The 15,327-nt window shown below is 34.8% G+C and overlaps 1 protein-coding gene across 2 annotated transcripts; it reads left to right on the forward strand.

Annotated features, from left to right (window-relative positions):
• Window positions 1–132: 132 nt before the first annotated feature.
• LOC113323077 lies at window positions 133–6,905 on the forward strand. 2 transcript variants are annotated; one of them, XR_003347411.1, is made up of 14 exons: window positions 133–563; window positions 1,213–1,290; window positions 1,451–1,605; window positions 1,758–1,830; window positions 2,982–3,049; window positions 3,475–3,733; window positions 3,962–4,093; window positions 4,207–4,313; window positions 4,394–4,447; window positions 4,564–4,647; window positions 5,103–5,266; window positions 5,962–6,111; window positions 6,283–6,429; window positions 6,739–6,905. XR_003347411.1 is itself a non-coding variant. In XM_026571324.1 (13 exons), the coding sequence occupies exons 1-12, from the start codon at window positions 230–232 to the stop codon at window positions 6,107–6,109; spliced, it is 1,656 nt and encodes a 551-aa protein (XP_026427109.1). In that variant the 5' UTR covers window positions 133–229; the 3' UTR covers window positions 6,110–6,111; window positions 6,283–6,903. The 2 variants fall into 2 exon arrangements, 1 of the variants encoding a protein (XP_026427109.1); XM_026571324.1 differs by having other exon boundaries at window positions 6,283–6,903.
• The last annotated feature ends 8,422 nt before the right edge of the window (window positions 6,906–15,327 follow it).

Consider the following 15,327-nt stretch of genomic DNA (forward strand, 5'->3'; position numbering starts at 1 on the left):
ACGATTTTTATTTGGTAAAAATAATATGACCGGTTTTTTCTTATCACTAGTTTGTTCACCCAGGGGTTTTGTCAATAGTTTTGAAATTTCATAGCCCCGATTAATCTTGGAATACCCGATTTGGAGAGTTCTTCTTTTTGGTAAACGAAACTTGAAAAACTCATAGTTCATTACCAAAAAAACGACTTGGAAAATACTTCTACCTGGATGGAAAATTCGCACTGAGGAAATGCCGGCAAAGGGTTCATGGGGGTTCTCTCTCTTCGGTAATGGGAGTGCCGCTGACGATAAAATTGTTGATGGATCTGTTCAAAATTCACTCTCTCCTTCTCTGAGACTACAACTAGACAAGGATGTCTACAGGCCTGGGGATCTAGTTTCTGTGACTATTGAGATTCACAATCCATGTAATTCTACTGACAATTCCGAAACTCAGCATGAAGATGATGATGCTTGTTCACTTCTTGTGGAAAGACTTGGATTTGAAATCAAAGGGACCGAGAAATTGGACACTCAATGGTTCTCCATGCAGAGACCATTTTCTGGAACAAAACACAGAAGAGGTTTGTTACGTTCTTAATTCATTTCTTATATAATGTTGTTGTTGTCAAAAAGGTTCTCATCAATCCTGTTCATAGCTGGTGTTACTCGTCGAATTGGTTATTAGAGGTGTTTCTTATGCTATTTAACTTTTTTTTAAATCCGATCTACATTATTTATGGAACACGATCACCACTTCCTAGTAGTGTTTGTTTATGATATCATTGATGGGATTGTTTATTGTGCTCAGCACTTGGTGGCCTTAAATTCATGAAAAATGTTATTTCTTACATCTCTAGGTTGGTTTATAGAGTTGGAACTACTGATTCTTTGTAGTTGTCTGCTTGACAGTATTTCTTTGAAATCTTTGTAAGAGAAAAGATATGATTTCTGAATAAGATCCATGTATAATGGGTTCAATTTCATTTTGGTCTTAGTATCCTCCCTGATTTAGATTTAATGTTGAAGTATTTGCCTGCCTGACTTTCAATTTTCCATTAATCTGACAATTAAATAATAAATTACCCAAGTTGATATATGACGTTATACTGTATCTGTAATTTGATGGGGGTGAAGTGGCCTAGCGTCTTTCTTATAGTCTCTGGACACTTGATGAGTGTGACTCTTTCACTAGCTGATCAATGCTTAAGTGGCATTCTTTGTTAAGTGCAGGTGAGCAGGTTTTCCTGGACTGTTCTACGCCTCATGTCATTTCGAATCAGATTGTTTCCTCTGGTGCCACCAAAACTTGTAAGTTGACCAGTACTTATGTGCCTATTTGGCCTTGATAGTCATTTTTTTATACATCTACTTGTGGTACTTCAAAATACTAAAGAAGGTTGGTCTAAAAAATCTGAAATCGACTTAGTTCACGTTGTTTTTAAATTTAGCATACCAATTTCATTTGCAGATATAGTCAGAACAGAACTACCTGATAGTATACCACCATCATACAGGGGTACAACCATTCGTTATTTTTACTGTGTTAGAACAACATTATCTGGGAGATTTCTGGCATTGGAGAGAGGTTCCCGTCGAGATTTGATGAAGGAAACAGTTCTACTGGTATGTTTGTTGATTTTTCTACTGTAAATAGTGGGATTTGTAGAAGTGTTTCTAAGTAGTTATCGGGGTTTTATGATATTTAATGGCTTCATTCTGCTTCTATTGTTATAGTACTTTTTTTTCATATGTTGTTTCAAACTCAAACCTTGCAGGAAGATCGCATTCCACTCCAAATATGGGTCTCTCAGAAAACTAGCGGCTTGCTTAATGAAGATCAAAGTGACGGTGCGCTCTTCCTCCATATTCTTTTTTTACTTTGTTAGTCTTCATGTTTAAAGCATATTAATGCACATTCTATCACATTTCAAAGTTTGATCTTTATATCGTATCGACTTAACCAATTTATGGAATTGGCTGACATTCACCAAACTGTGACCATAACAAGGGAAGCATGAAATTTGAAAATCTTATTCTTATTATGCATTAGAGCATCTTATAAGTTTTTGAATGAAATGCTCATGGAACTCCGATTCTAACACATGAAACTCTCAGTGCAAGGTCAAAACCATCTGCCATGTTGTCCTTCCAACTGTCCCCATTTCTATATAAAAAAGTTAATGTGTAAGAGATCCATAGTGGCTAATTGGCAATATCTCTGAAAAAGCATCCACTATAGAATAGCTAATTTAGCTATTTGGCAATTTAAGATTGCAATTGTCATCTATAATAACACGGTTTCTGACACATTGTATGGTCCATGGCATTACTTTTCTTGCGCACACATAGTTCAGGAATACGTTTGATTTCAATCCCACTCAAACTGAGTGACTACAAACTCATTTTCAGATTGAGTTTGACTCATTTTGGATGTCCATCCAGTTCTTCGTTTAGCAGTACAACCCATTGGGGTTGTTTCTCTAGTGTTATATGGAAATTTTAGCAATCTTAAGAATAGCATTCCCCATTGTGGATGCACTCTTGCAACATTAATCTCTGTAATGCACAATTTCGTTGCCTTCTTTTAAGGGCTGTCTGAGAAACTGAAACATGTTCGTACTTGCATAGTCTTAAGTACTTTAACAACATTATTATGTCAATAGTGTGATATAGTGACGAGTGACGACCAAATAGTTTGAAATAAGAGAAGGAGAAAAGACTCTATGAACATAAACCCTCGAAGGATAAACGTGTCCAATTGAATGTCACAATGATCATTTGGCTTTTTTATGCATCTAATTCAGAAGTATTTGCATCTATCTTATTGTGAAGTATGATCTCAGGTATTCATTTGCTCTGTGTCCCTGAACTTACAAAATTCCTCATTCACATTTTTTTGTTACTTCATGTTGTGGTATCCACATTTTCTGCCTGATTCTTCTTTTACCATTAGCAGTACAAGAACGAGATGTATTTAGCTGAGACCAATGTTGGTACAGGGATTTTGCAGGCTACAACTATCCCGATGGATATATATTGGAAGGAGAAGGATTCTGATTCCGAATGGGTAAGCAAGTTGCTATACTGAAACTAATGATGACCAAGTGCTTATGTTTTTAAAATTTCTAGCATGTGGTTAATTTGTAGACATGCTCTGTTGAATGTGTATCTCTGCATCAAAGACTAATAATGGGGATCATATCAGTTAGCTCTTTCTTTTTAACCTCTGGTTTAGTTATTTTGGCATGCCACTTTAAACAAATCTAAATAAGAATAAACAAATGTTTATAATATTATAGCATAGATCACTTTCGTTTTCCTTTTCCCTTTCTAAACTTTGATTTTGTATAAGCATTCCCTACTTTTAGAACGAGAATACGAGATTTCGTCCTTGTCAGAGTTAGAACCATAGCAATTACAGATGCTATTAGCTTGTGAATTTGATTGTTAGTCATGCCTTGTGATATCTAATCAAAGGTGTAATCTTATTAGGCAAGAGCCAACGAAACATCTGATGGAGGTGAAGAAGGATATGACAGCTCAAGGGACGAGACGTCGTCTGTCTCATCCTATAATCCCTCGAAGGGAAATTTAAACAAGGCTTTGGGAAGTTCCTTGTCGTTGCAATCAGCTGCATCGAGGTTTTCAAACAAGGATGTTCTACATCTCCAAGGAGAACGCTCTAGTTTATCATCATATCTGGCACTTCCTCATGTATCTGTTGCTGAGGTCATATATGATTCTAGTGGTGGTATGTTAAATTTTTTTGCAAATAGAAATTGCTCTGATTATTTTGGATTAGCTTTGTTCAATGCAAACTTCAAAGTGGTTATCTTACCATCTTTAGCTTATTTTCACATTTGGTTTCTTACATTTCTGATTCCTTCTCATTGGTGCAATATATTTAGCAGATCTTCAGTTATGAACATGTTCTTTAATAAGTCAATCTGATAGAATATATGTTTATGCTTTGGAATAGATGTATTGTCCCCGGATAAGAAGTCTCATGCTGTTCTCTCTCCAAGTCCTAGTAAGCAGAGAAAGCATCCCTTTTCCTCTGGTGAAGATACTATAGTTCCTCCTATTGCCGAGACTTCTGAACCTGTAGCATGTAAATTATCGTAAATTCACTTCCTTATTATTTTCTTAAGTTTTGATTCGGCCATCTCTGAATTTGTACTATGTTAGTCATGGTAATTTATTTGCCGCATGCATTTTCTGCAGCAGAAGGCTTTGTTCGAGGGAGATCCTACAATATCAGGCTGGATGACCAAGTGCTGCTCCGGTTTTCTCCTAAAAACTCAGATTCAACATACTACTTCAGTGACATGGTAAGTAGACTCTCTACTTTGTATGCCTGCACTATTTTGACATGAGATGCATGTCTTACATTTCTGGTGGTTTTCATCAGATTGGTGGAACTTTGACTTTCTTTCATGAAGAAGGGGCTAGGAGGTGTCTTGAGGTAACTCCTTCTGGATATTGGATTGAAACGAACTTTCGTGAAGAAAGCTGAAACTAAGCAAATCTTATTCTTGAATGTTTGGGAGTTCAACTACTGAATTATTTGATATTTTTCAGGTCTCAATAACCTTGGAAACTTCAGAAACAATAAGTCAGAAATTTGTCCATCCTTCACGTAGAAATGCTCCAGTGATTACAAAGGTGAAGTTACTTCTCTGGTATATCCATCTATCCAAGTTGCACAAAGTATAGGATGAAATTCGAGTCTATGTAATTTGATGACTCTTTTTTAAAAGTCTGTATAACCTTACTTATATGATTCTCCTTTTTCTGTAATTTTCATGAAGTGGTGATTTGTTCTAGAACATGCAAAAGCAGTCTAGGTTGTCTTTTCTGAATTAATATGAAGAAGGCTGCCTACCATGTCAATTGTACAGCTAAAAGTCTGGTGCTCCCTTAAGTTTAAAATCCATTTGGTTGTGTTATTTCAAATCCTTACTGGTTTATTGTCAATGCTGCTAGTTTGATTGGATAGTGGCTTGTACGAGTTAGCTGTTTTCTGTGTTTCACATTACTTACCCTCGTGTTTTGTTTTCTTACACTTAGTTTTTGTTTGGGTCACTAACCATTGCCCTTTACTTTGTCGTTACTTTTAGATCCAGAGCGATCGTTATGAGGTTGTTGCGGATTTAGTACAGACAAGCTTTCTTTTTTCAATTCCCATGGATGGACCCATGTCTTTTGCGACTCCCCTAGTTTCCGTGCAATGGGCTCTTCGGTTCGAATTCTTTACCACTCCTAAGAACGTGGATTGGACAAGGTATTAGTTTAGTGCATAACATATAAGAATTGATTAGATAAATACGGTATAATACAGAATGAATTTATAAATCTATATTGATTATAATTAGTTCATTAGGCCTTTTTGGGATATTAATTCATTACAGTCGCCTAAGAGTCTGCTTCCACCGCAGGCAGTTTTCTTAATTTAGCATCAGGAACATTGGGACATCATTTATTTTCACTATTAGAACGAGCTTATTCAACAGATTCCATTCTATGTAGATTTATTCAGATTCTATTAATGCTCTTGTTTCATTTACAAGTAATCATGTCCCTCAGGTAGTGGAAACTAAATTGAGAAAATTTTAAAATCTATATGCAGAATTCATTTTTGTCATGTTTTCTGAGAAGTTGGTTTTTCTGCTGATAGCTCAGTTTTGGTTTTTTGAGTTGCTTCATTCAAAGCTTATGTTTTTGAATTTGGCTTGAATCTCCAGATCTTTCTTACTTCATGCTAGTTAGCTTCATTTTTTGTAGGAAACTAACTTCTCTCTCGTAAGTACTATTTGTTACTAATAAAGTTTTGTTGGCAATCTATGGAACTTAACATCCAGCAATATCACCTGGTGTGAAATCGTACTATGATGTAGTATTCGTATTTCAATCAGTTCTAATGTTGTTTTAACTCTTTTCCATGTAACCTCCACTTTTTTTTTGTCGCTCTAATGGCAGATACGAGCATCCCCTTCTTATTGAGGGAAGAGATAAAGGGGAATGGGTACTTCCGATAACTGTACATGCACCTCCACCACGAGCTCAACCTGCTCATACAAGAAGTGAAAGGCCCGATTCTCTCGGACCCATATGGAACCGTAACTGAAGGTTAGTTTTTCCTACCACCATGGCCGCAACTCTTAAACACCCTTCCTAATGTGACTCATTATGTTGCATATTCATACATATAAAATATGAGTTTGGTACTTCGGTTATTAGATGTGTTTGTGTTCCAATCAATAAACAAATAGACGAGGCAATAACTGGTCATTTCCATAGGCGTGTGGTTGTGTGTGCAGGCCTCCATTGGATTTGTTGCAACATAAAAGTTTGGAAACCGGTTGATCAAACCTTCTATGGCCAGATTCCATCTGCTCTGCATGTAACCAATTGTTATGGGATGTGAAGCAAGCTGGTGACACCGAGGTGAAACCCGTGAAACCCTAGTTATGCTGTAAAAAGATTAGAATTTAGAAGAGATTGAAAAGTATGACATGAAGTGGGAGAGTGTAACGTGAAAACATTACTCAACAGACATTCCTTGGCAACGCTAAGTTTTGCTTCCGTGGCCAACTTTTCCACATGCGGATTTAAAAGCTTTATTCACTGTTAGCGGTTTTATTTAATCTTGAACGGTGTCATTCTGTTGTTAAATATTCCATAAATTTCATGGTTACCGTATGCAACATTTGCTTATTTCCTCCGGTAAGTTTGTTTTGTTTAACTGACTGTCAGGATTATCTTCAGAGTGGCATTTAAAACATACTAGTGTGTAACCCGTGCTACGCACCGGGGCGTCGATTGGTGTGGCGGGGCGAACCAAATGCCTCTGGAACATTTAAAAAAATTCTTGATTAACTTTTTAATTAATAAAAAAGTTTGATACCTTTGGATATTCAATATATTGTGGAGATATCTAATTTGTGTATGTAATATATTTTAATAATAAAAATAGATATTCTCATTATAATTACACTTGTGCACTAAGAAATAGTAAATTTTCTCATTCATAGTAATACTATGAAAGAACAAAGCAAATCAAAAATGCTAATTTTACCATAAAATCTGAGTTTTAAATCACCGTCACATGAAAATCATTGCAGATATGATTTGTAAATTAAATTATGGTTTTCTAAAAAAAATTATATCTTGTTATGTAATTAAATATTTTTTATAAAATTTTACGGTTTTCTACATCATTTTCCTCAATAATTAATACTAATGTAAAAGTGTATTTGTGCAAGAAAATAAATAAATATTTATTGTCAAATGCCCAATTAAAACATCATATAATTATTAGTTTGCTTATGTTTTAAAAAAATGAATCCAACATCAAAGATATTTAACAAATAAGCAACCAACCAAAATTCGAATAACCTCAACATGATTTCAAATGATAAAATTACCAGATGATTGATTTGGCCTTTTATTATTATTTCTCGGGACTTAGCATTTTGTTCAACCTCTTTTTCTAGGGGCATGTGGAGTCACTTGTTCAATATCTCTAAGTGCACTTCTTTTACCTCCTTTTTGGATATCCCCACCTTTAAGTTTCTCAGAAGCATTCCATAGACCTATAATAACTCGAAATTATCTGATTAATTTGTTAAGTTGCGTTCTAAAATCAATGGCTTAATTAAGAATGTCTCGTTCACAAATTAAACACTTTCGTTAGCTCTATCCAGGTAGTTCATATGTGGAGTAAATTGTGTACCAATGGACGTAAATGGTGAATGATTTTGTTAAATATATATTTACTCACAAATTATTCCTTGATTTGGTGCATTATGAGGTGAGAGTTGGGTACCTGTGTATAATAAGTAAATACTTAAACTTAATTTCATTGAGTTAATTTATGGGCACCATGAATTTTAAAATGAGATCGTGCATGTTATAACCAATCACATATCATATAACCACATCATTATATTGGACAACATGTGCCGCTTGAAAAATATCTAAGAGTAAGAGGAAGATGTTTTCTGTTATGTGCAGATCGTCACAGGAACAAATTCTCCTTTCAATGAATCGATGATTTATAGGGTATGGTTTTGTGAGACATTTTAACCAAGAACAATCAATAAAACATTAGCTCGAACCCTTTTTTACTTCGCAACTCATTATATGTCGGTTGAAAAATCATTGAATGTGGGATTCTTCCAATTCTCCAACGTGCTATGTTATTGGTTCAGATTTTTGGATAACGGAATCATGTTTGTTTTTTTTTCCTTTTGGCTAGGCTAAAGCCGAACTCAGGCCCCTACCCAAATTCATCCGATAGGACGAACCCTTCTGCCAGATCCAACCCCACCAAACTCCTCTATACAACTAATTTAAATACAAACCTTTATAGTGGGGATTGAACCCCTGCCTCCTCCTTACTGGAGTTGATGGAATACCACCGAGTTATGCCCTTGGAAGCGAATCACGTATGTTTAAATGATGCATCGATAGCAACTCCTTCATAGGATCCTCCACATAAAAATGCAGACCTCCCTCGTATTTGTGCATTTCCAAGGTTTGTTTTAGAAAGTGTTTATTATGCAAGGTATATTTCATGGATTGAGCAATGGGTTTGGTGCTAACATATTATCAAAACATAGAACCCGCGTTCCAAACTTGGAATTGCAAGGGGCGGGTTTTTGAAAACTGCAAGGGGCGGGTTTTTGAAACATGCATTTCAGCTTCCAATGTATTTAACAGAAAATAAAATATTAATTGAATTTTATAAAAAAATACAGTCCGGATGCCATATTATTAATTTTGTACATTTTATTGTTTTCTATATTAGTCCACGTGATATTACTTAAAATTCTTAAAGGAACAACTATAAACATAGAGAATTGAAAAGAAAAGAGCCGTATGTTTAAACATAAACTAAAATGCAGTCATTTGCATACTTTAAAAATCCACTTACCGCCGCATCAAAGAAGAGATTACCAAAACAGTGAAATTGTTCCGATGCACTTTGTATATAAGATCCACAAATGAAATTCATAATATAGAAATCTCTTTATTAAATTAGTGTTTATGTTTTAGTCCTTTTTTATGATGCTTCTTTAAAAAATAAAAATAAATGAAAAGTATTCGCAGTTAAAAATGTTAATACCTTAAAAACCGATTTACCAGTTTTAGGTGCAGCTAACTGCTAACGTGAGTTGAACACGTAACCTTCTGACATGGAGTCAGATGCATGCGCTACCATTTTTAAAAGAGTTGTCTAAGTATTTTGTAGATATATTAGGTTATCTACGATGGGAAGGGAGGTTAGCGCCACAATTGAAACGAATTACATATATATTAGGTTATTCTGAGTCCGTCAAAAATAGTTCAGGATATGTCCAAAGACAATTTGCTATACAATAAAGTAAATTATGTACTTGTTGTACTCTCCAAATCATGTACTAATATTTAAATAAAACAAAATTAGTTTCTAAACTACCTTGTGCGTGCATGCATTTTCTTCTAAACATAGGAGCAGTAGTTGTAGTTGTTGTGACATTACGTAGGTACTCGTGACTCCACTTTCTTACAATTGTTGTACCAGGTGTCTTTTTCGTCACCAACTTCCTATTTGCCGCATTCTTTGTCCTTAGAATTCTTGACCCATATTGTATTAAAGCTGAATCAGAAGGATTCTTATCTCAAAACTCTCCCTAGAAAACAACTTGTTTACCAAAAGTAAATAAATTAAATATAAATAATTTATAATCTTCTCCAAGAATGACTAAGATTGTAATTTTTATCATCACACAAAAGAGATAAAAATTTATGGTGTACAAATGACTGTATAGTTTATCTTTGGTTAAGATCATCATAGTTGTGTATATTTCTTTTGCAAAGACTCAATTTTCCACATTGATCATAATACAATACGAGTAAAAAAGCATGTGTCCAGACAAACATGTATCCTGTAGAGACGTCACTGGCCATCCGCAATTGTAAAAAGCATTTGCAGGTCTTCATAATGCAGGAATATGAATTTCTTTGACATGCTTTCTATATTGCATTTTGAAATTAGCACCTCGAAAAAATATATTTTCCTCTTATATTATCAAATAGAGTCGATGCTTTTTCTAGGTTGTTCACCTAGCCATTGCAATTCAAACGTATTAGCATATTTGTTCGCCATTACAAAACGTATTAGTATATTTGTTCTTTTAATATGACATTGTTATCATTGCTTTTAAATTCCGTGTTTTAGAGTGCTTCTTAATACTGTAATTCATGAATTAATCTGCTACTTTTTCCCTAACCGTGTCATCCAAGATTTTCATACGAATTTGTGCCTACATGCATAAGTAAAGTTGAATATATACATTGTATTTTGCTATCATGTCTATTGAGATTGTTTCATATATATATATACTAGTTTATTTGGCGTATAAGTGTTGCGTTAAATGCACCATGATTGATTGTTCTTATGCACAATTTTTCCATGGCATTTGTTGCAGATAAGATCAGATAATACCATCAGATCAGGTGAATGTTTTTCCCTGTTGTTGCAATTTAATTTAATTATTGAGTAGAACATATATAGCACACACATATCCACTACACTGAACATCGATCTCATTCCATTCCCATGAACTGTTTATAAAACAGTTTTTATTTTCATTGAACTTTTTATAAAACAAAACAATTGAATAATTCAGTTCCTTATTGAATAAGAAAACACTAAACTATGGGATGGTTACAACTGAAACGTCGACTCTCTACAAAAACTTCTTAAACTATTGGGATGGATTTAGACGAAGCATTTCGCAATAACTAGATAATCTTTCAGAAATTTTACTACAGATGGATCATAAATGTATAACGTATAAGCATCTAGCCATGCTCTTTAACTCCCGATGAATGCTGAATTCTAATCTGAAAATCATTTTGAGCTTCGATTATGCATGTTTTGTCTGCCAAACTCTTTAAGATAGTTGCCTTCATGGTAGATAGAACGGGAAAGAAGATTACAGGGCTGGCAACGAATAACCGATATCCATTTCCTAAATCCGACATCCTATAGGATTTTATCCGACATATCGGATATCAGAATCGAATATTTTATCGGATATTTTCTCTTAACGATAACGATATTGGAATAGGCCTTTCCGTTAGGTTAATATCCGATATCCGATAGTCTAGGGGTGTATTTGTAATTTCCTACCCCTAGATATATGCTGCCGACAGGGAGAACCTAATCTAATCTTCTGATCTTCGACTTCTCTATTCGATTCGACTCTAGACTCTAGAGGAGGAGCGTTTTTCACCATCATCAGAGAAGAAGTGTGATTCGAGAAGTTGAGAAGGAAGTGACTCTCATCAGAGAAGAAGTGTGATGTTCAGTCATCATCAGAGACTCTCACAGAAGTAAGTCATGAATGTTTAATTTTGATGTTCAAAGTTAGGTTTCATTCCCCCCCAAATCGACTGCATATTTTGATGTTTAATTTTGATGTTCTTCTAATCTAATCGAAACCCTAAGCCCTAAGGAACTCATGAATGTTTCTATGTTTTTAATTTTTGAGATTCTGAAAATCAATTTTTTCCAGATAAAAATAGGGTTACTAAAAAATTATCAAGTTTGTATAGGAAATTGGTTTCTGAATTCACTAAATATGGTTTATATGAGAAAAAGGGTCATGGGGTTGCAGTTGGTTTCTTGTTGTTGTTAAGAAATGAATTATGATGATTTCTGTTACCGCTTCTCTCACCAAAGAATCTTCTCATCTGTGATGTTGTCTGTGTGTTTGATCTTCTAAGTTCAGTGTGGTTTCTCTTAGAAATTCTTTAAGACAAACTGTTCATGAAAAGATGAAGATTAGACTTTCTAAATGGGATGTTCTTTTTCTATGGTGATTTGATTTGTGATTACTATTGGTGGAAGGAACATCATAACATGAATAGCAATTAGAAATTAAGGTTTCTTTATCTTTCATTTCTCAAATAGTTGATTCCACTGTTCTTGAGGTTTTTTGATTTGAGATGTTGAAGTGAAGTCTAACTTTTGATGTCAATCACTGTTTATGAAAAAAGGAAAAATGGAAATTATCTATTTTTGGTTACTTGATTGATTGATTAGAAGGGGGCTTTAAAATGTGGAATAAATATTGGTCTCTTCAATACTAAATTCATTCTTTTTTTCTTGCTTTTGTGATTAAGTTTTGAGTTTCAACTGCAAATTTCAGGTCTTCTTGGAGTTCACTCATTCTTTAAGTTGGTTGTTGCTGCTACTGCTGCTGTACATTCAAGGTTTGTCATTGTACATGACTTGCTTTACTACTGATGGGTAGGCTTTCATTTAGAAGTGATTATCAACTGGTAACATATCAACTGACCTGTTACAGTTCTAATAATATTGTTGAAACATTCAAACAGCTACTGGTAACATATCAACTGACCTGAAATTAAAAAAAATAATGTTGTACAGGGTTGGTTCCAGAACTGTAACATTAGATGAGATACCATATTAGAACTGTAACATATTAATATTAGATGAGCTACCATATTAGATGACCTACCATATTAGAACTGTAACATTAGATGAGCTACCATATTGCACTTGTTCAAGAACTGTAATATTAGAACTGTAACATATTAAAAGCATATTAGATCTCATACGCTAGTAGATGAGCTAATATAGTGTCCAAGTATTGAGCTACCCTAACCAGGTTTTTGTGATTGTGAATGCAGATATGGAAGTCATCGACTGAAGTTGATGCAAAATGAAACCAGCAAAGAAGATCTAGCATGTTTGAGTGTAGTTTTTTGTTTGTAGTTGCAGACTCTGTTGTTTGTTTTTCATGTGTGATGTGACTGAGGTGTTTATGTGGTTTGTATTTCTTACACCTAAACAAAAAAGACTGTCAAAAAACTTGAAGAACAACCTAAATTTTTAGCATTTCTGCATTTGCTTCTGTGACAGGCGTTACCGGATTTTAACGGATAAGTATCCGTTATCCGATAGATTAACGTTAACGATATCGGTTTGTATTTTTGATATCCGCCGGATGTTAACGGATATCGGATATCCGATAATTCTTAACCTTAACCTTATCGGCTTGTCCAATATCCGGTGGATATTTATCCGTTGACAGCCCTAGAAGATTATATCAACATCAATATGAGTTAGTGATGAGTTTTTTGCTTCACTAATATATTCAACTAAGAGCTTCTAAGGGAATCAACAGAACTTGAAAATCCGATCATCTCAACTGATTTAGTATCACAAAACAAAAAGTTCAAACTTAAGAAAAAGTTCAAAAGCCGGATGTCTAGAAGTTTTCATGGAATGTAGAAAGCAGGTCACAACTTTCCCAAGTTGATACTTTGCTTGTTGAGTTACCGTATTATGATCTCTCAACATTCAGTGTCATCTGAAGGGAAAAAAAGATGTGGCATCATTATGACAAATTTTTTAGTCAGTGGAGTTTTTTGGAAATATTACCTGTACATAACACTTGATTGAATATTTTTTCAACTGGCCTGGAAAAGAGTTTGTGCGATATGCCTACTATAGTAACTGGAAGGAACGACAGACTGATCCTGCCTAACAAAATTGAGCAATATAGTTCAAGGGGTTAAAATAATTTCGCGTTAGAAATTTTACAGCTTCTCGTTAGATTGATATAAAGAGAATAGGGTTACCTAAACATTAAGACTGTCATCCAAAGCAATAACTTTACTTCATTGGAAGTTGTCAAAACCTAAAAACGATTAGAATGTAAATTAACGGAGCTGCAAAATCATTACATCGGTAAACCTGAAAATATACCAAACTTTCACTATGCCCAACTTAGCGAAAGATATATCTTCACATGATAGAAGCTACACATTACCTGGCCGATCAGTTTTTTTGACCCTGATATGATATAGTTATAGAAGTAGCTACCAAAAGAATAAAAACACAAGTATTCTGCAGTTGAATGTTCTGATTTTATTGCTATAACGAAGAACTTACAATGTTTACCTTTTAGGTAAATTTTCTGCCCTAGGTATTGCTTCTTCTTCTTGCTTGTTTCCTGCTAGTCTTCCTCTAGTTTTCTGCCGTCCATTTTAAGCACTTTAGGTGCCTATTTATAGGTTTAAGACTACGCTAAAACTAGTAATAGCCATATTAGGTAATTCTCTCTATTATTGTAACCTTCTAGGAATAGGAATAGAACTCTACTTCTAGAATTACTTGGAGAGTGATTCAGGGGTATTTTAACCTAGGAATAGGATATTGTAAAGGTCTCTAAACCTTAAAAACGGATCACTGGCAGACTGATGCAGCGGATATTAGAGAAACTAGAGAAAAGAGAAGCGTTGTTCAGACTTCAAATATTCCTAGGAATATCGACTATGAACGTTGATTAATATCTAGACTTCGGTTTCTCAACTTTAGATAAAAATCGATTAAACTTGAACAAAGTTTGATAAAGAAGACATATATTCCAAAAAAAAGTTGCCCTAAACAATTTATGATGGACTCTTTTATAGACTTGGGGAAAAACCCTAACTTGCTAGTCAAGAAAGGATGAAAAAACCCCCTAAACCGACTCAGACCCTAATTTGCTATTTTTGGCAAATTTTGGTCGACCTAAAATAATGAAAGTACTCATAAAATAAAACAATTCGCCTCAAACGGCGGCCCAAACAGACTCCTAACGAAAGAGTTATTAACAAAATAAAAACTTTCCTAAAATAGCAAAAACGTATGTTTGATGCCCTAAACGATGGAATTTGGATAAATTTCGATTGCCTTGTCCTGTTCTTTGGCTTGTTTCCCATCGAAATGGACCCCTAAGGATCTAAATTACGACACTTGGATTTTTAGCCTCCAAATAGGCTATAACCTGCTCATCTGCATCATTCTCTCGGGGTTGGGAGAAATTCGCCCTCGAATTTGTCGTATCATCATCAGAATTATCACCACAAAAAGGCACTAAGTGTTTGACATTAAAAACATCAGAAGTACGGATGTGACTTGGAAGCTTCAACTTGTATGCATTGGAATTAATCTTTGCGACAATTTCCAAGGGACCAATCTTGCGCGCCTTCAGTTTGTTGTACTCGCCAACTGGAAAACGATCCTTTGTCAATATTGCCTAGACAAAATCCCCTACTTCAAACTCGACAACTCTGCGTTTCTTATCTGCCGCCTCCTTGTACCTTTCATTAGCTCGAAGCAACTGTTCTTCGGCCAACTTGTGAACTTGCTGCAGCTGTTGGATACGTTTTTCAGCACGAACTTCAATTCTCTTCAAATCAGGAACACGAGCTAAATCTATTGGTGCTCGTGGATTGTATCCATAAACAACCTCGAACGGACTCATACCCAGGCTACGG

This window comes from Papaver somniferum, chromosome 11, assembly GCF_003573695.1.
Source record: "Papaver somniferum cultivar HN1 chromosome 11, ASM357369v1, whole genome shotgun sequence".
Lineage (NCBI taxonomy): Eukaryota > Viridiplantae > Streptophyta > Magnoliopsida > Ranunculales > Papaveraceae > Papaver > Papaver somniferum.